Genomic DNA, 21,775 nt, shown 5'->3' with positions numbered 1-21,775 from the left:
AAATGATTTCTTCATCGTAACTTATTGATCATTCCAAAAAAATGGAAAATTGAGTATCTGCTGTTTTTTTTTTTAATTATTGACACCAGTGCTTACCTATCATCGATAATTTATATATGATGGTAACACTATTTCATAGCTTTATTCTATTGTTTTGCATTTTTCGATACTTTGCCCTCCCGCAAACGATAATTTCCCGCCGACGTTTTCAGCTGGGATTTTCTGGATCGGAATTCCAATTCCTTAAATCCCATACAAAATTCTGATTGTAGAATATTTTCGTTAAATCAAAGATTAAATTTTGTATCAAAACGATTATTTGGTTGTTACATAGTTTTGTGTAATTTGCATGCAATTGGAATTTCGAAAACGTAAGCGTAAATGCTCGTGTGCGGCAAGGCTATTCTGAGCCTTAATCTCGATAATCTATGCTCACGTCTGTTTATGCGTCTATGCGTCTTTGTCTATGCTTTCGAGGCGGGCTCTTGACAGGTCGCCGCGTTGTTGTTTTTCATATACGCGACGAATAAAGCTGATTATCATAAATACGGATAAAAATACTTTCTCACTATGAGTTTTTCAAGCGACGAAGTAAACTTTCTCGTTTACCGCTATTTACAGGAGTCTGGTAAGTTATATTTCTCTATAGACGAATCTCAGTGTCTGCCGGAACCGTACTGGAGAAAATATTCTATGTTAACAATTATTTTGATGTGAAAACCGATAAACATTCGTTGAAAAAAGCTTTAATCTTAATATTTTAAACAAATTCTGCCTTCTAAATCATTACTTGAGAAAGTTGTGTGATGATTTAAACGCGTAAAGCTAATGAATGATGGACAACAAAACAAAAAAACTTCAGTGATGCGAATGTTTACATCGACGTTTTCCCAGATTATCAATCGTTGTAAACTGAGAAAAGCCGATAAAAACATGGCTCGAATACTTGCTTTAGATTACTTGAAAACACAAAGGCAAAAAGCGAATCAATTGTCAAGAATCTATAAAAAGTGGTTAAGTTTTGTTTGTATGTAATAATGAAGGCTAAACGCGTTTTCATCTTTATTTTCTTCTGCGTAGAAACGTCGAAGTGGTTAGTTCGTTATTATTATTTAAAATGAGGGCAATTGATCTTCAATATTATGAAGTCTGGGCATTTACAGGGCCTATGTAAGCCTTGCCCTGACTTGCATATTCTTCTTCATCTATGTTGAGATGTCAAAAACGAATCTAAATAATATCTCATAATTGGAGATAATTCAGATTTGTGAACAAGTATTTAGACACACTCCAAGGGTGTTTGTGCACTACACGGAATTTTACCTTCCGGCACGTCAGTTTGCGTTTTAAAACGATGTGCTTTTGTCCATCTTTCTTCGTATCGGTGCGTGAACACATTGGGCGTAAATTCGATCACGCTAAACTGTCGTAGTCGCTTTCATTTATCAAAACCGGACTGCCGGACGGTCAAATTCCGGATAGAGCACAAGCCCCCTAAATGTTCTACGTAAAGAATGGCCGCTCTTGGCACTAAATAAGACGTAGATCCGCATTGAACATTTAAAATTATGTTTTCAAGCATTTCGATCAATATATCTACAAGTTTCAAGAATTTGAGTAGTGCGATTGTCAATCATGGGTAGAATTGGTGAATGTTACACGTGTGTAAAGTGATCAATTAAACCAACCTAAGACCGTCGTAAGCCCCGTAAATACCCAGACTTCCATATTCTTCTTCACCTATGTTGAGATATTGTTAACATTATTTTTTTAAGAGAATTTTATTTTATTATTATTTTCAAAAATACTTCAATATCATCCTATTTCTGTGAGCCTGAGCAGCTCATTATTAGAAATAGGTATCAAATTGTGGTAGAGTGGGTTTGAACCGAGAAACTCTGACTCAAGAGTCCGCGACACAAACCACGGGACAACAATTAGTTCCCTGAAATATGACAATATTATCTACTACTACTACTACTAGCATCACACCGTTTCCCCGCAGAAGTAGGCAGAGAGGATGAAACGCCACACTCTTTTGTCCTGACATACACTCCTCGCCTCCTTCACATCCATACATCTAGTCATACATGCCCTCCGATTACGCAGACTGTACGAAACGTCTTCCGTCCGCACAAGACTGTAAAGTTTCTGGTCTCCTCTGCGGCGCAAGAAGGGGCAAGTCCCGGCGGTTTGGCGGTGGCGTAAATACCGCTTGATGACGCGATGGCCGCGACCGCTGTACCCAGTTGTAAGCTGGGTACAAAGCGCTGCACCGACAATTCAACCTCTATAGCCCTGAAAAGGGCTTTCCGAAACAGGTCCGTGAATCGGTGCAAAGAGGCAAAGCGGTTCAGGCTGGCGGCGCGGCGAGGTTTCGGAGATTGGGAGCGGAGGAGTGAAAACAAGTTTCGGTGTTTGAAACTGAACTACTTTATTTTCGGAAAATGCGCCCTCTATATGCCCGGCCGTGATCGCGTACCGCCCGACAGTGGGAAAGTACAGCCAATCAGCGGCCGGGGGAAAGAGACAGCCATATCTCTGTCTCTCTCTAAGAGGCACCGGACGGGCTACATTTCTATACCGTACCGGTGCCTTTACAACAATGAATTATATTTTACTATTTTCCTAAAAGTAACTTAACCTAGCCTAGAGCTTAATTCTCCTCGGTATGGGCAAAGACCACCCCCGAAAGCGACACATTATAGTCTTTATTGAGGGGGCAGTACATTGCGTACACATACCGAGGTCCCTAAGCTAATTAAATATACACAAAATCCCTTCTTCGGGCCGCAGTGTGGCGGGCAGCCGTCTCGCCCGCCGCGCGCCCAGAGCTCCTTTTCTGGGCCGCCGCACGGGGTACGCGATGACGTCGCTTACACAGACTTTTGACACTGCCAAGTCTTTTTCGATCGTCCTCGTTCTGTTTTCCCTCTCACATTTGCCACATATATTTTTATCAATGTGTGTATTTTGAAATTTTCCCAGGTTTCCAGCACTCCGCGTATACGTTTGGCATTGAATCCCACATTTCGCAGAGCAACATCAATGGGGCGCTGGTACCGCCGGCTGCGCTACTCAACATCCTGCAGAAAGGACTGCAGTACACGGAGGCTGAAATAAGCATCGGTGATGACGGTGAGCTAAATGAAAAAAAAATAAAACAATTTTTTATACTTTCAATATTACACACTATCTGCGGGAAGGGTAATTTTACCTAAATCAATTTATTTTCATGGTATTTTACTGTTTTTTCTCTTTTAAATCAGGAGGGATAATTTAGTGTGGGCCAATCAGGAACTTGTCAAGATTTGCTCAATGCTGGGAGAAAACCACGTTGCACTCCTCAGGAAAAGGCGGACTGCTGGCTGTAATCAGCAGACCTTCCGTTCCACTAGAATTCACTATTTTTATCTACGGGAAAGGTTAACCGTTCACGCTTTCTTTTTGAACGTATGCAGTCTAGGCTCTTATGTCGGCCGCCAGCTCTCTCTCACATCTTCCTTCCTTCTTCAAGTCAGGTCTGACTTAGGAAGATCCGATAAGATCCGATGCCGATGGGTTATCAGAAGTGGACGCCCTGCTGGTTAAATGATGTTTTGCGCAGTCGTTTTTGGATGGTTCTCGGAGCTAATTGGGCGTGTTGCGTTCCAGGCACGGAGAACCGCCTGATGGAGAGTCTCAGCCTGATTGACGCGGTAATGCCGGAGGTGGTGGCCTCTCGCCAGAACCAACAGAACCAGCAGAAGCAGGCCGTGCGCGCGGAGGGCGGCGCGCCGGGCACGCCTGCGCCGGCGCTCGCGCCCCCCGCCACGCCGGGCTCCGCGCCCCCCGACCAGAACGGCGAGGAGGGCATCAACTGCAACACGGCCTCGGCCGGCGTCGCCGCCGCCGCGCCCGAAGGCATGGAGGTACTCGCACGCTTGCTCAAACATACCTACTTCAGCCTTCTTATGTCCAGTATTTTTTTATTTTATTTAGGAAAACCATCAGCTACAAATACAAAACAATTAACGCAAAGCCAATTATAGGTTTGTTGGGTAATATATCCAAAATTGAACACGGTTATTGGATTGAATTCTACTTTTATTTACATATATCGCTTACTCTTTTCAACAACGTCAAATATCAAAAATCGTCAATTTTGAGTTGTGCATGTTTTCGGAATGCCCAAAAAATGTACCATATCCCAGCAAAAGCGGCATATTTTTAACTCAATATTTACCCGCTACAGAGCAGAAAGTGTTGTTTTTGCATTTTGAAGAAAATTTATTGTTTAATTATTTTTTTAAATATACTACATATTTTTCTAATGGAGAAAAAACACTCAAGTTTTACCTAAAAAGATCTGTAGCACAGTAAAACGTTCAATAAGTGGCTTGATATTTATTTTTAATACATTGTATTATATTTTTAAACTTTAAAAATGATGTGCGGAAAATCAAGCTTTTTATATATGACGTTGTTGAAAGGGGTGAGCAAACACTCAAATTGACTGTTCTATAATGTCTTAATAAGACTTAATGCGTCACATATTATCATATATCACTCACTCCTTTCAACAGCGTCATATATCAAAAAACTTGATTTTTCATAAATGCTAAATGTCTTAATAAGAGGAAACGCGTCACATGTTATCATATATATATATATATATATGTAAATAAAAGTAGAACTCAATCCAACAACCTTGTTTAATTTTGGGTTATATTACCCAAAAATATATATAAGGGTTAATTCTGTAATACGGTGATATTCCATGTATCCAAAAGTGCCCGATTTTGCTGTTTTACCGAGCGTCAAATTGTCACATTCCAGGTGGACATGTCCATCGAGATTCCCGCCAGCAAGGCCACCGTGCTGCGGGGACACGAGTCCGAGGTGTTCATCTGCGCCTGGAACCCGTCCACAGACCTGCTGGCCAGCGGATCCGGAGACAGCACCGCCAGGTATAGTCCACCCCGTGCCGGTTCAAATCAATCTTGCTTGGTAAAATACAATCAAGCAAAGAAACCCAATATCCAGGTTTATATTGAGATCAAACCCTAGCCAGCCAATTGAATTGACAAAATTTATGTACTTAAATTTTCAATCAATGAGATTAGCAATCACGCAATGCATATGTTGTAAAATTAACAATTTTCGTATTAAACTTTATAAAATAAAACAACTTTGTTTTAACCACTTTTTCAATGTTATTAAATTTGAATGTTATTAATAATTAATTGAATTTAAGTAACGGTCCTATTTTTAATCTTTTTCCAATTCTTATTCCTAGAAAAAATTCCACACAGTAGGTGTGTGTGCTGCACTTTTAGTATGCGCGCGCGGCTTCATACTGTTTTTAGACGATTCCATTTTAGATGACAAGTTGTCCTAAAAAGATGTGTTGCACAGTAAAAAGTTCAATAAGTGGCTTGATATTTATTTTAATACATTGTATTATATTTTTGAACTTTAAAAACGTTCCCCTGAAAAATCAAGTTTTTTGATGTATGACGTTTTTGAAAGGAGTGAGTGGTATGTCCATACTCTCGGACAGGTTACAAATGGAGTCGATTCATCCCATCCTAGAGTTTAATGTACATGTTGTTTGCTGTCGCAGGATATGGGACATGTCAGACAATCCGTCGGTGTCCCCCAACCAGCTGGTCCTGCGGCACTGCATCCAGAGGGGCGGAGCTGAAGTGCCCAGCAACAAGGACGTCACCTCGTTGGACTGGAACGTGAGTAGCTCTCTGGGTTTCCTTTGGTCATTAAAACACGGAAACACACACACATGAGAAACGCCAGAAAATATCATTTTCATTTTTATTATTTAAGCTTATAATTTGACCAGATAATTTATTATATTTACAACATTTTGAGTGTGTCCAAATACTTGACACACACAAAATGTTGTAAATATTTTTATTTGACCTAACTGATTTCAGTGCACAGTTTACTCTGCCCCCAGCATTCTCTCTCCTTTCTTTAAAATCATGAAGTGAATTTCTTGAAATAGTGAACGACCTTGGTACCATAAACCAAGCTAGGACACAAAATGCCGAAGCCTTTTCTAGTGGAACGGTATGTCTGTTGACGACAAAAATAAAACAAAATACATTAAGTGGTATTATTACGCTTGGAGGCTTTTGAAATGTGTATCCACTGAAGAATGTTGCGAGTATCCTGGATCGACATGATTAGTAACGTTGAAGTACTGCGTAGAGCAAATGCATTTAGCCGCAAATGCGTATATGTATTAAGCAATTATGTTATGTTTTCAGTGTGACGGCCAGCTGCTGGCCACGGGCTCGTACGACGGCTACGCCCGCATCTGGACCACCGACGGCCACCTCTCCTCCACGCTCGGCCAGCACAAGGGGCCCATCTTCTCCCTCAAGTGGAACAAGCGGAGCAACTTCATCCTCAGCGCCGGGGTACGTCCACTCCTCGCATTCATCGATCGGCCAATGTCTGAAGCCTTGGATTAACAAACTCACAGTCCGTGTTCTTAATTTGATGGATAATGCCACTTTATTATCTCAGCCTTGCATTATTTCCTTTGTCACAATTCGAACATCTATCATACATTGTTTCATTATACATTCATCTGAGAGATCTATTTTCATTCTTCTGTCGCCAACTCCATGCATCACTTTCTTACTTTCTTAAGTTATGGTTAGTACCAGGACTACATTGTATAATCACAGTTTTGCTTTCGCTGTTAGGCTTTTGGCTAGCGACGGGATTTGATAATTATGAACATATCGTTGAGATATTATTTTGAGAAATAAAAAGACTTTATGTTTTGATCCGCTCACATCAAATTGTTTTGAGAAATAAAAAAACTTTTTGTTTTGATCAAAACACAAAGTCTTTTTATTTATCAAAATAATATATCAATATGATCCATAAAGTTAATGCTTTCAATATTCAAAACATATAGTTGAGACCTTAACAAAGAGATTGGTACATAATATTCATATAAAAATATTGGATAATTACTTCTTTTCTGCCTTTGAAATGAGGCCGGCGCAGAAGGTAAAAATACGCTTCCCGTCCTTAAGCATCAATCGACCGAACGGGTAGAAATACCCTTCCCGTCCGATGTGTGTTAATAGTCGGGAAAAGGGGAATACCAAGTTGACCGACGGAAGACTGATTGATTTCGCGGACAGGTTGACAAGACCACCATCATCTGGGACGCAGCGTCGGGGCAGTGCACGCAGCAGTTCTCGTTCCACTCGGCGCCCGCGCTGGACGTGGACTGGCAGAGCAACACCTCCTTCGCCAGCTGCTCCACGGACCAGTGCATCCACGTCTGCAAGCTGAACGTGGACAAGCCCATCAAGAGCTTCAAGGGACACACGGTGAGACATCTACAGTCCTGCATTATTTTAATTTAATTTTTTTTTTTTTACATTTATTTAAAACACAATTTTTACATATTTAGAACATTTTTTTTTTGCAGAGACCCACTAAGCCACCTTGTGTGTGGAGTTCTTTTTTACTAAATTTTTTATTGTTTTATTTTTAACGATTTTTACCTAATATACACACAAAATAAGGGAGAAAAATTACGAATATAAACATTTTACAATTTTCATAAAATTAACTCTTGATCATTCCTTTATTTTGCCTTCATTCCATATTTTATTTTGACCTCTAACATCCGTCGGTAACAAATTAAAAATGTTCGGAACGAAACATTGCGATATTATATTATGGATATAATTAACCATTACAGTGCTGAGAATCGATGTACCAAAAAATACTTTGGCAAAAGCGCGACTGTTTTTATACCGACGATGACGCCTGTGAATTCTGGCGATCAAGCCGGGAGATTGTGTCGCTGCTTGCTCATTTCTTATGTTCCGATTCATCAATGATATTACAAATAAAAAGATTCGACTAATTTTTAGTGAAAAATTTAAGTATTTTTTTGTAAAAACTTACTGTTGCCCTTAGGCAACAAAAAACTTACTGTTACCGCTTGTCCACTACCCGGAATTTTACCGTCCGGCAGTCCGGTTTTGAAAAATGAAAGCGACTATGACAGTTTAGCGTAATGGAATTTACGCGCAACGTGTTCACGCACCGATCAAGAGCTCCGATCCGAAGAAAGATGGACACAAAAGCACCAGCCAATCCAAGCCAATCATCGTTTTTAAACGCTAACTGACGTGCCGGATGGTAAAATTCCATGTAACGCCCTTACAATGTTGGATTTGTCCAAAAGTGATGTTGAAAACAATTGTCAAACATTACACAAATTGTTTTGTTTACTTAAAGTAGTGACAGTGACAAAAGAAATTAGAATGTCTACCAATCGGAGTTTCTAATCATTGTGACCAAACTGTTCCCCTTTCTGATTAATTTTCTTTATTTCAGAACGAGGTGAACGCTATAAAGTGGGACCCGCAGGGCCAGCTGCTGGCGTCCTGCTCCGACGACATGACACTGAAGATCTGGTCCATGAAGCAGGACACGTGCGTGCACGACCTGCAGGCGCACTCCAAGGAGATCTACACCATCAAGTGGTCCCCCACGGGCCCCGGCACCCAGAACCCCGGCATGAACCTCATCCTGGCCAGCGCGAGCTTCGACTCCACCGTGCGCCTGTGGGACGTGGAGCGCGGGGCGTGCACGTACACGCTCACCAAGCACACGGAGCCCGTGTACAGCGTGGCCTTCTCGCCCGACGGCAAGTTCCTCGCCAGCGGCTCCTTCGACAAGTGCGTGCACATCTGGTCCACGCAGACGGGCCAGCTCATCCACAGCTACAAGGGCACGGGCGGCATCTTCGAGGTGTGCTGGAACTCGCGCGGCTCCAAGGTGGGCGCCAGCGCCTCCGACGGCAGCGTCTTCGTGCTGGACCTGAGGAAGTTGTGAGCGCAGGACGCGGGCGGCGGCCGGCGCGCCTGCTGCATTCAGAGGGTCTCCTGATGTGGCTCAAGCCAGAGACTGGACGGCGACTCCGCTCACTGTGATTACTTTCAATTATACCTTCCCTTCCCGGTGATATGTGTATAAAATACATATAACTGTTGGAAGTTTTCAGCATTGTGAGGGAAAGTTTAAGCATTCGGTTTTTTAGATTACACTATAGTAATTGCCTGACTAAATGGTTTGTTTGGAAGGCAACTCCGCTCATAGTGAATAGTTTCAATTATATGTCAGACTAACCTTACCTTCCCGGTGATATGTATTTACTACAATTCTTAAATCACATTTGCATATGGTGTACAAAATACATATCACCGTTGCACAAGGGTCCAGGTCAAGCATCCGTATTATAGATCATACAGTGATTACTAGACTTATTGATTTGTTTGTCCCGCTACTCATTTGTAAGATGTGATTAAGCATCAATTTTTTAGATCACAGATTAAGCATCAATTTTTTAGATCATACTTTAGTTATTGCTAGACTAAATGGTTTATTTGGAAGGCGATATAACAGTTTCTTTTTATATTACTGTCGCACCACTCTTGTATAAATGTGATTAGTTTCAATTATACTTCAGATTAAGCATCCGATTTTAACGTAACACTACAGTAATTACTAATTTATTTATAACCCTTATCCGCACCTAATGGTGCATAGGGCACTGCATCAAATCGACGCAGTGTTATCTTGATCATTACTTACACGAAGGCAAGGTGATCACTCTTGCGCTTCAGGAACCAGTCCAGGGTAATATTAAATAAATATTACAGTGTTAAATCACTAATATTTATTTTCACCTCCCCCCCCTGGGATTCGAACCCGGGACCTCCAGCATGGTAGCTAAACACGCTGACCATTGCACCACGGAGGCGGACTAAAAAACTAAATTACTAAACTAGATGTTATTTATTGTTTCGGCATTCTCTTTGTGGTAAGACATGGTTAAATTATAACTAAAAAACACTTTCACCGCTTGAGTATTATATTTTATTTTTAACGACTAGTTTCAGAAGCCTCCGCCTCTGTCCGCCTCCGTAGTGTAATGGTCAGCACGCTCGGCTACCGTTCTGGAGGTCCCGGGTTTGATTCCCAAGGGGGGTGAAAATAAATATAAGTGATTTTTTCACTGTAATATTTATTCAATATTACCATGGACTGGTACCTGAAGCGGAGGGCTGATTACCTTTCCTTCATGTGTAAAACGATCATGATAACACTGCGTTTATAAGACACAGTGCCCTATGCACCATTGGGGTGCGGATAAGGGTTTTATTATTTATTTATTAGTTTCAGAAGCTACAGATGCTTCCTGAAACATCTGTAGCTTCAGAAACTAGTCGTTAAAAATAAAATATGGTAAAAAATGGCAAAAGACAAGTGTTTTATTAATAATTTAACTAGACTAAACGGTTTGTTTGTCCGCCACTCATTTGTAAGATATGATTAGTTTCATATTATTTTTTGACATCTCATCACAAAGATGAAGAAGAATATGGAAGTCTGGGCATTTACGGGGCTGACGACCGTCATAGGCTGGTTTAAGTGATCACTTTACACACGTGTAACATTCACCAATTCTGCCCATTATTGACAACCACACTACTCAAATTCTTAAAAGTACCATATATATGAACCAATTTAGAATGAACCAATTTGATCAGATAATTTATTTACAACATTTTGAGTGTGTCCAAATACTTGTAAATTATAAGCTTAATAATAAAAATGAAAATGGTATTTTCTGGCGTTTCTCATGTGTGTGATTATAATCCAGGATTCGGATCTCACATACTAATATAAGAGTTTCTGCTTAATAAAAAGCTTCTTTACATCTCACCAATAGATGTCTCTAGTGAAGTTCTAGTGATTCAAGAACAAGGTTTCTAAATTGGTTCATATATATGGTACTTCCAAGAATTTGAGTACTGTGGTTGTCAATAATGGGTAGAATTGGTGAATGTTACAGGTGTGTAAAGTGATCACTTAAACCAGCCTATGACGGTCGTCAGCCCCGTAAATGCCCAGACTTCCATATTCTTCTTCATCTTTGATGAGATGTCAAAAAATAATATGAAAATAACTCCTGTAATTGGAGATAATCCAGATTTTGTGAACAAGTATTTGGACACACTCAAAATGTTGTAAATGATTAGTTTCAATTATATTTCAGATATAGCATCCGTTTTTTTAGATCATTCTGCAGTGAGTACTACAGTATTCAACAGTTTGTTTAAAAAGTAATATGGCAGGTCCCATTTAATATGTAAAATGTGATTAGTTTCCATTATATTTCAGATACAGCATCCGTTTTTCAAATTTTTAGTATATTTAAAAAAATAAGTAAACATTACCTTTTCTTCAAAATGCAAAAACAACACTTTCTGCCCTGTAGCGGGTAAATATTAAGTTAAAAATATGCCGCTTTTGCTGGGATATAGTACATTTTCTGGGCATTCTGAAAATATGCACAACTGAAAATTGTCAATTTTTCAATTATGACGTTCTTGAAAGGAGTGGGCGATATATCCTACCTGTATCCGATATTGTTTACGTTTGACGTATATTTATACATCTCGCCCAGTTAACAGGTTAAAAGAGCAACTATTCCCCATTTTTTTGCTCGTAGTGCGAATTTCTCATCATGAGAGGTTCCACTGTATATTTTTAATTAACTAACTAACTAATTAACCATCACGCCGCTTCGCCGCAGGCAGAGAGAATCGAACGCCACACCACTGTCTTTGCAAACATTCTTCGCCTCTTCTACATACATCCATCTCCTCATACATACCCGACGATTATTACGACTCGTGACCCGGCCGTTTTCAAGTATTTGACATACCTGATTTTGCCAAGTTTTCCTCGGTCTTCCTCTGCTTGTTTTTCCAACTACATTCGCCTCATAAATTTGTTTAACCGTTTATTCTTCACTCATACGTTCCACATGTCCAAACCATCTCAATACACCTTTCTTAATTTTATCGATAATGCTTATCTCAGCCTTACATTCTTTCCTTATTTCATCATTCGAACATCTATCAAACATCGTTTTGCCACACATTTGTCTGAGGGATCGCATTATTATTTTTTTTTTTAAATTAATGTATTAAGTGAAAGCATAAATAATATTTTAAGTCAAAACTAGAACAAAATACATGTCATAGGTAGCTTGTGCACTATACGGAATTTGACCGTCTGGCAGTCAAAAATAAAAATAGAATTAAGTACAAATATATTTTATTTGAGGTACAGTACCTACCCAACAGCACAGCATAAATTTTCTTGCTTTTTTCAAGAGTAACCTTTATCCTAGAGTATGGAATGTATAACGAAGCTGTATCAAAACGATAGCCAACCTTCAGAAAGGTAAACAAAATTCTTGGTAAAAGATAATTCGGTGCACTGGGGTTATAAAAATGTTGTTAACCTTTTAACCGAGTCAACTTTGTTCCTGAGAGACGCCCGTACGCGGCGGTATTTCGCCGATTTTAAAATGATTACTTTTATCATGTATTTAGTTAAGAAAGGATTTATTTTCCTAAACAAAAACGTTCAATGGGATTCATTGTGCCTTTTTGGTACTCTATAATACACTTGTGTCACATTATTCTTGAAATATATCGTAATATAAACAAATAAGATCTTAACATAAATAAATCAAAGCACGCATCGTGTGTCACTCTTACCCACTGGCGATGCGTAGCGTCGAGAGTGAGACAGATATAGGGCATGATTATGGCACAGACTAATTACCGACCGCAAGAAAAATCAGAGATCTGTTCTTTTATTTATCCTTGTGATGTTACAAATTATTAGTCAGATATTTCAACAGATGTCATAAGGCCAAGGATTGACGTATTATTTTATCCAAAGTTCCGCACCATGAAAAAATCCCTCCAAGTTGAACTGAGGTTCGAAACTTGGAGCAAAGTAAAAACACATACGGTTATGTCAGCCGCGTTTGGGGCATGTTTTATTAAAACACATACGGTTATGCGAGCCGCGTGGATAGAGTTAAGTACTGAAATAGTACAAAGTTCACAGTAATTAAATTTATCTATAGTGCCTTAACACACTAAGGGCGATTGTCCACTACCCGGAATTTGACCGTCCGGAGTCTGGTTTTGAAAAATGAAAGCGACTACAACAGTTTAACGTGATTGAATTGAAGGTCAGATAAAAACAAAACATATTTATTGTAACTGCAGACAGTTGGTAGAATCCCATATTGAATTGTTGGGTTATATCCAAAGTAAAACACGGTTTTTGTTGGATTGAATTCTACATTTATTTATGTATATCTTAATACGTGACGCGTTTCGTTTTCTTAGGACATTATCAAACACTCAAGTGTTATAGTGTTTGATAATGTCCTAAAAAGACGAAACGCGTCACATATTAAAAAATACATAAATAAATGTAGAATTCAATCCAACACAAACCGTGTTTTATTTTGGATATATTACCCAACAAAAACAAAACAGCAGTTTTCACAGAATAATTTTTTAATTCTATATTTTATACCTTGGTGGAGTGTAAAAGTCTCTATGGTTCATATGGTATCAAACATAAGAATCAAATATATTTATATAGTTTTATCTCGCTGCTGTAGAGTTCAGAGTTCATAACTATTACTGACAATTGAGAAAGACTTTGGGCGCTTGTCCACTACACGGGATTTCACCGTCCGGTTTTGAAAAATGAAAACGACTATGACAAAACTGTCAACGCGTGATAGAATTTACGTGCAACGTTTTCACGCACCGATCCGAAGAAAGATGGACAAAAGCACAAGCCAATCCAAGCCAATCATCATTTTATCGCGCCAACTGAAGTGCCGGATGGTAAAATTCCGCCCGGTAAAAAACGCCCATACAACTCAACAAGGACATGAATATAGCACCTTTTTTTAAACGATAAAATACGCACCAGTTATTTACGGTGCCCTTAATATTTTTGTACATACGTATTAGTTAAGTCTTTTGGTAAAAGAAATATTTGCCATGAGAAATTATTAAGTAGTTTGTGTTTTTGAGGTATTATATTGTGTTTATATTTTTTTATCGATAAAATTGAATGAATAAATAGTAATAAAAATATTTTGCGATGCCTTTCAAAGTTCTTTTCCCTTACTGTTATTATAATTCAGATTCATATTAAATAAACATCATAATGGATTTTTGTCACGATGTTGGTTTATTGTTTTGTTATGCTGAAAAAATTCTGTTTTTTAGCCAATGGCGGCAATCGGTAGAAAATGAAAAATATTTAAGTCCATGCTTAACATAATAGCTTTTTTCACTCTAATATTTATACAATATTACACTGGACTGGTACCTGAAGTGGAGGGCTGATCACCTTTCCTTCATGTGTAATCGATCGAGCTAACACTGCGTTTATATGAAGCAGTGCCCTATGCACCATTGGGGTGCGGTAAGGGATTATTAATTTAACATAATCTGCCAAAACTCATTAAGTTAGGAATAAAATGGAATAGAAAAATTAATACTCTTGCAAAACTCGCTATGCCGATTGACAGTTCACATTAAAAAAACTCTGAAAAAAGCTGAAATCGGTAGAACATATTGAATTTAATCTTCTACCGATTGCCGCCATTGGCTAAAAAACATAATTTTTTAAGCATAACAAAACAATAAACCAACATCGTGATTTTTTAACATAACGTGGTTAGCAAGTACTCATATCATCAACAACAAAAAAAGAGTAAAATAATTTTCTTATACCTTATTTTAGTGAGAAGAAATGCGGATTTTGTACGTATTTGATTTACTTTCACCCTAAATAACTAAACTATATTTTATATATAGTAACTAAACATTTGTCAGGCGGACTACGCAATTCAAAATGTGATAATTATCAAAAGTATTTATTAAAAATAGTAACTGGTCACACGACACTTAAGTTTGGTTTATTAGGAATGAATTTAATAATAATAATAATAAATCCCTTACCGCACCCCAATGGTGCATAGGGCACTGCGTCATATAAACGCAGAGTTATCTTGATCGTTTACACATGAAGGAAAGGTGATCAGCCCCCCGCTTCAGGTACCAGTCCAGGGTAGTATTGAATAAATATTACAGTGAAAAAATCACTTCAATTTATTTGACCCCCCCTGGGAATCGAACCCGGGACCTCCAGAACGGTAGCCGAGCGTGCTGACCATTACACTACGGAGGCGGACAAAATTAAAAAATAGTAACTGGTTACATGACACTTAAGTTTGGTTTATTAGAAATGAATGTAAGAGACATTGAACAATAATAAATCAGTATTCTGTAAACAGAGCCTGGCGGGTGCGGGGTGCAGGGAAGTAAGTGCACTTGACTTTTTTGAAGCGCGTCGTCGCGTGGACAAATGTTCAGTTATCAAGGGTTAAAATAGTGTTTTATTTGATAATATATATTTTGTAAAAAACAGTTATATTTTTGTATTGTGTACATATTTTAGAATGGCCTTCCCATGTTTCCGCGTACTGTGAGTGTACCACGAAATCTGACCAAGACAAAACAATTAAAGCAAGCTGCCAAATGTGTTAATTCAACTGAAATACTATAGCGATACTGCAACAGAATTTGAGAAGCAAATTCGCAATACTAGCATAATTATAGACTGTTTTAACCTTTCGCGGAGTATGGACGTAAATGAACGTCGGTGCGAATTTTTCTCAAAGGAGTATCGATGTTAATGAACGTTGAAGTCTATCTGTCAGTTGGTATGATTTGTATAATAATGACAACTATGGATAGTTGTATTTAACTTTGTCATAAAATAAAACCTTGAGATGGTGAGCTTTATTTTTACATAATTTCTATCTTCATAATACAAAGATTTTATTTTTAAAAAATACTTATTTAATGTAAAAAAAACCCACTCCCCAGAGAAAGTCAGGCATCAATTATTGTACTCCTGGAAAGGTTAAATTATAGCAAACATATTATACACTACCTATCCTCACTAGGTACAGTAAATACCTGCTCTAAGGTAGACAATTGCTTATTGTTCATTAAATATAGCATATTTAATTTGAGTAATACTCCTGGAAAGGTTTATGAGCTATTGTCAAAAATGCTCGGTTGGACTCGGGTCACTTTTTGCAGTAAACCATATTTGTAAAACATTATTTATTATTAAACCATATACGCTCCCTATGTGGAGCACATGGAGTCCACAAACTGTCTCCAGGCTTTTCTGTCGGCCGCCAGCTCCCTTACATCCTCCCAGGTCAGGTCTGCGTCCCGAAGTTCAGATGAGAACTGCCGACAAATTGTCAGCAGTGGTCGGGATCTGATGCCCTGTAAAAGAGGCAAGCTTGATGGCGGCTCTCAAGACGCATGCGGTGTACATGGCCAAGCCAACTGAATTGCCTTTTCTTGACGACAGATGTGACCAAGATTTGCTGCGTCCTACGCCTTATCTCTTCATGAGTTGGCACACAGTCTGCGACACCTCCGTAGTGTAATGGTCAGCACGCTCGGCTACCGTTCTGGAGGTCCCGGGTTCGATTCCCAAGGGGGGTAAAATAAATATAAGTGATTTTTTCACTGTCATATTTATTCAATATTACCCTGGACTGGTACCTGAAGCGGAGGGCTGATCACCTTTCCTTCATGTGTAAACGATCAAGATAACACTGCGTTTATATGACGCAGTGCCCTATGCACCATTGGGTGCGGATAAGGGTTTAAAAAAAAAAATTAAAGATTACCAATATTTTTATTCAATCAATATTTTTTATTAATAGGTATAAAAATAGTTATCTTAAATAAAATTTTGTCAATATTTTAAGTCACTTAGTGGTAATATCTATGAAATAATAAATAAAACATTTGTTTTTTACCACTTGACTATTATTTACAACATTTTGAGTGTGTCCAAATACTTGTTCACAAAATCTGGATTATCTCCAATTACAGGAGTTATTTTCATATTATTTTTTAACATCTCATCAAAGATGAAGAAGAACTTTTTTTGCCCAGACTTCCATATTCTTCTTCATCTTTGATGAGATGTTAAAAAATAATAACTTGACTATTATATAATACTCATAACAATATTGTTATGACTATTATCCAGGGGGATAATGCCAACCGCATGTTTAGCACACGGTTTGTGCAGCACGCAGCGGAGTATCTAACATTCTTTTTTTTCTTTAAACAACTTATTATTCACACTATAGACTATGTTGATCGTAGCGACTGCCGTAATCAGAAGAAATAAATATCCGCATCTCTTTCTCTCATGCCACGGCATAAAACACGTATTATGGTAGTAACTACAAGTAAGTGCATTATATATTCAAGTAGCCAGTCGTCTTTTAAAAAGGTTTCTCTTGTCCAAGTTTAATGTACCTATTTCACAATGTTTTTAATTTCAAGTATTTCAAATTGGTATATTTTCTGCTAGACTGTGTAGAATTTTTTTTATAAAAATGTACAAATTAGCGTCGCATTATAAACAGTTGATAATATACAGTTTAATGCAATTATCGGTGTTTTATGAGTTAAAAAATTTACAGCTTCATATAAATTAACTATAATTATGTAATATTTGGAGTATAGCTGTGGAAAAATATGCAGGGAAAAATAGATTGAATTAAATTAAATGTATGCAAAATAACCAACTGTGTTTTTATTTTAAAAATTCAATTAGTTTGCGGTCCTGTGCTGTTATGGATTTCTGGGTTCTATTCCACATTCTGCCAATTTTCCTGTTGAAAATAGGAGAGTATAAAATGAAAGATTGATATGGTCCACCTCCGTAGTGTAATGGTCAGCACGCTCGGCTACCGTTCTGGAGGTCCCGGGTTCGATTCCCAAGGGGGGTAAAATAAATATAAGTGATTTTTTCACTGTCATATTTATTCAATATTACCCTGGACTGGTACCTGAAGCGGAGGGCTGATCACCTTTCCTTCATGTGTAAACGATCAAGATAACACTGCGTTTATATGACGCAGTGCCCTATGCACCATTGGGTGCGGATAAGGGTTTAAAAAAAAAAATTAAAGATTACCAATATTTTTATTCAATCAATATTTTTTATTAATAGGTATAAAAATAGTTATCTTAAATAAAATTTTGTCAATATTTTAAGTTTATCGATTGATTCGGCAGTCACTTAGTGGTAATATCTATGAAATAATAAATAAAACATTTGTTTTTTACCACTTGACTATTATTTACAACATTTTGAGTGTGTCCAAATACTTGTTCACAAAATCTGGATTGTCTCCAATTACAGGAGTTATTTTCATATTATTTTTTAACATCTCATCAGAGATGAAGAAGAACTTTTTGCCCAGACTTCCATATTCTTCTTCATCTTTGATGAGATGTTAAAAAATAATAACTTGATTATATTGTTATGACTATTTTCTAAAACTAGTCTTAACAATATAATACTCACTTGAGTAAAAAACAAGTGTTTTATTTACAATTTGATAATGTCTTACCATAAAGTGAATGCAGAAATAATAAATAATGTAATATCTTTACATTTTTTAAAACTTTTACTTGGTAAATGTCACTATTTTTTATTTGTTTCACTCCAACTACCTCGCGCCACATATGTGAGATAACTATACTGAACTGCATTGCTTCTATTTTGTGTATTAAAAGCATTGATAACTTTGTGGTATGGTAATAAAACACTCTCCTTATCATCCATTGTTTACTTTGTATAATACTACTTTTTTAAATACTTATTTGTGACTACGGGTTTTGGAAAATTGTTACATCATTATGGAATAATAGTAATAATAAATCTTTATTCCAGTTTGACTAAGTAGTGGGTATTGCAATACTTAGCAGCCATATATGTTTTGCAACATTTTTTTATAAAATGAAATTAAAATAATAACCCAATAAAAATAAAAATAATGAAAAGGAACTGCAAAAGAAAATTTTTAAAAAAAAAGGAAAATTTGGAGAGATGTAGACGAAGATTAGCTCGCTGGCAAATGCAGCACTGTGGTCCAGTGCCGCCACATGTCCAGCCCCCATCTGTGCTCCACAAGCCGCTTTATGATGAGGTTGGAGCTCTTCATCAGCCTCTCCCGGAAGCCCGCCACTCGGTGCAATAATTAAACCGGCAGTCACAATAAAGTGCTTAAAAAAGTGGTATTACACAAAGTAAACAATGGATGAAAAGGAGAGTGTTGCATTGCTTCTCACCATGATTTGTGCAGTCGAACTCTGCACAAAACGTGTCTGCAGTGATCATTCATTCAGCAAGTGAGGTCACAAGTTACATATGATTATTGCAAACAATATTTCCATGAAAATGACCGGAATTGTTCAAATTCCGTCACCAGATCAGATCGTCAGATCCTTTGGGTGAGGAAGGTCAAACATCGCTAGATGTCCATCGGTCTTTTGTAAGCTTTGAGTTGATCGTGCTCGTATATCTTATGAATTTTCGTATACATATGAGAGAAGAAAAATAATATATTATCATATTGCCCGTTGTACGAATCTGATTCGCCATCGTCTGATCTGTAATCATCGCAGTAGGGGCCTTTATAAAGAGGACTCACTCCCCACGCATTCAAATGCACTTCCAAAACAAACTGATGGATGGCTTCGATCGTGGACAGATACCACCGCGGACTACCTTTCTGGTGCCTCCAAAACTGGGAAACTCTGTTCTGGATAACGACACACGGTAATCTTTTCATTCTCTCGTCTTTGTAAATTCCTCGGCTCTGGTTCCAAGTGCTGTCAATGAAGACCGCCCTCTTGATAGGCAGATTGCTAATGTCCTTAATCCTGTGGCATTTTCTTTTGTTTGTGTTGCCGCTGAATCGTTTTGTCATGAGCGTTCCCGGCGAGTGGCCGTTTGTAATGTGTTCATTCCCAAATTGTTGCACTAGCGAGCTTATTTCTAGGTTATTGTTGAACAGGCACGGTATTTCTACGGACGACTTACTCGGGTACACGAGGAACACTCTGTCTGATTCCGAATAGTCCGGAATATCCGGGTAAGTGTATATGCTTATATCTTCCGACGCTAGAATTGGTCCGTGTATCGCGGTGCTTTTACCGTCTATTTCATTTCTATGCTTGATTATGTCAATCTTCACGGGTAACTGAAAAGAAGAAAAAGGCATGAAAATTAATATAGACAGACTTGTCTACCACTACGCCACTTGGGCAGAGAAGAAATCAGATTTTTTTTAAATCTTTTTTTAACCACTACACTCAAAATGAATATATTTTTCTAAAATAATTCATCCTAAATATGATAAAAAAAACTGTTTATAGGTTACATGCAGCACTGTGACATGCTTTGAAATATATGTTTTAGGTTATGTTAAAAACAAAAACAAGTTTAAACTAACTTTGACTTTGGGAATCTTATCTTCTAGTTCGCTAATGGGGACGTAGCAAGTGTAGCAAAAATATTTTCTTGATTTATAACACTTAGGGCACGGACTTCTTCCATCCAGTAAGCCCAATATCGAAGTGTCATCAATGGACATTCCCTCAAAGGGCTTTTCGTCCATAGCTTCGGGTGATTTTGGATTCATTTTTATAATAATATGCACATGAACATCACATAAAGTTTAATTCAATTTGAAACATATAATAACGTTTGCGATTTCGAAATTATATATGACAGCACGACATGTACCACGAGAATTTGACAGATGAAATGTTGCCATATTTGAAACAATAAAAAAATAATGTCTAGAATAGATTGCCATCTGTCGAAATCTGTATGGAGCAGGGTTTTTTTATTATTTATTATAGAATGGCGTTGCACATGTAATACAATGCATTTGCCAATGTCAAGTTAATTGAATTCTTAATTATAAAATATGATAAGACTATAAATTATAAAGATAAAGTATAAATTTATTCCATTTAATTTCAGAAAAACAATTAACAGTCTGTACATAATTGGGTTCCTGCTCGCCAGGATGAGATGGATATCTGTAGGGAGGGGAATAAGCGGGGCCAGAGATTTAAAAAAAATTGGCATTTGGTGGAGCAGGGTTATCCGTTATATTTTTAGAAAAAGAGAAAGATGTTAACCAAGAGTCATCCAAAAACTTTTAAAATCTCATCAATACGTGAGTTTTATCTTTTTTTTTAAATGATAATGTGCAAAAGTCAAAATTCATTCTGATGATGGCTTTACCTTGGATTTGCTGGCAATGCCGTTGAACAATAAGCCTGTTGTTGCCATAAATACTCTTAAAACTGGAGTTCAAGATGAGTATTCTGCTACACAGTATCTTCATTTTGTAAAAATGATAGTATTTTTAGGCAAATTTTGTATTGTAAATACTCAAAGAAATCTTTTGAGATGCTTCCCTCTCTGTCTCACACTTAATCCCTCTAATTCTTTATTTTTTAAGAAGTTTCACTTCTATCACATGTACAATGCTACACCCACAATTTCTTTTGTATGCAATGAAATATAAAATAATTTTTATTCTTGCATTTCTTGTCCGCCTCCGTAGTGTAATGGTCAGCACGCTCGGCTACCGTTCTGGAGGTCCCGGGTTCGATTCCCAAGGGGGGTAAAATAAATATAAGTGATTTTTTCACTGTAATATTTATTCAATATTACCCTGGACTGGTACCTGAAGCGGAAGGCTGATCACCTTTCCTTCATGTGTAAACAGTCAAGATAACACTGCGTTTATATGATGCAGTGCCCTATGCACCATTGGGTGCGGATAAGGGTTTATTTTATTTTTTTTTATTCTTGCATTTCACAACGATAACTTATCAGTGTATCCGTCCTTAAAATTGTATACACTCATATTTTTATTACTTAGGATAGTATTCAATATGCTATATTCTGGATA

At 37.7% G+C, this 21,775-nt stretch overlaps 2 protein-coding genes across 2 annotated transcripts; one reads left to right on the top strand and one right to left on the bottom strand.

Moving 5' to 3' along the window:
* Nucleotides 1–440: 440 nt before the first annotated feature.
* ebi (transducin beta like ebi) lies at nucleotides 441–9,711 on the top strand. The gene is made up of 8 exons (XM_088256612.1): nucleotides 441–628; nucleotides 2,989–3,138; nucleotides 3,655–3,911; nucleotides 4,819–4,949; nucleotides 5,606–5,726; nucleotides 6,270–6,422; nucleotides 7,164–7,355; nucleotides 8,377–9,711. The coding sequence occupies exons 1-8, from the start codon at nucleotides 571–573 to the stop codon at nucleotides 8,875–8,877; spliced, it is 1,563 nt and encodes a 520-aa protein (XP_088112738.1). The 5' UTR covers nucleotides 441–570; the 3' UTR covers nucleotides 8,878–9,711.
* An 8,253-nt stretch (nucleotides 9,712–17,964) lies between these two features.
* LOC148311475 (tRNA-uridine aminocarboxypropyltransferase 1) lies at nucleotides 17,965–21,374 on the bottom strand. Its single transcript, XM_088256611.1, has 2 exons — nucleotides 20,297–21,374; nucleotides 17,965–20,044 (listed from the first exon to the last, which is right to left on the bottom strand). Exons 1-2 carry the CDS (start codon nucleotides 20,483–20,485, stop codon nucleotides 19,313–19,315), a joined length of 921 nt encoding a protein of 306 aa, XP_088112737.1. The 5' UTR covers nucleotides 20,486–21,374; the 3' UTR covers nucleotides 17,965–19,312.
* Nucleotides 21,375–21,775: the final 401 nt, after the last annotated feature.

Source organism: Brachycentrus maculatus, unplaced genomic scaffold, assembly GCF_059751285.1.
Source record: "Brachycentrus maculatus isolate JH-2025_06_01 unplaced genomic scaffold, ASM5975128v1 h1tg000064l, whole genome shotgun sequence".
In the NCBI taxonomy this organism is placed as follows: domain Eukaryota; kingdom Metazoa; phylum Arthropoda; class Insecta; order Trichoptera; family Brachycentridae; genus Brachycentrus; species Brachycentrus maculatus.
The sequence above is the reverse complement of the archived record's forward strand: the minus strand, read 5'-3'. Positions and strand labels throughout refer to the sequence as shown.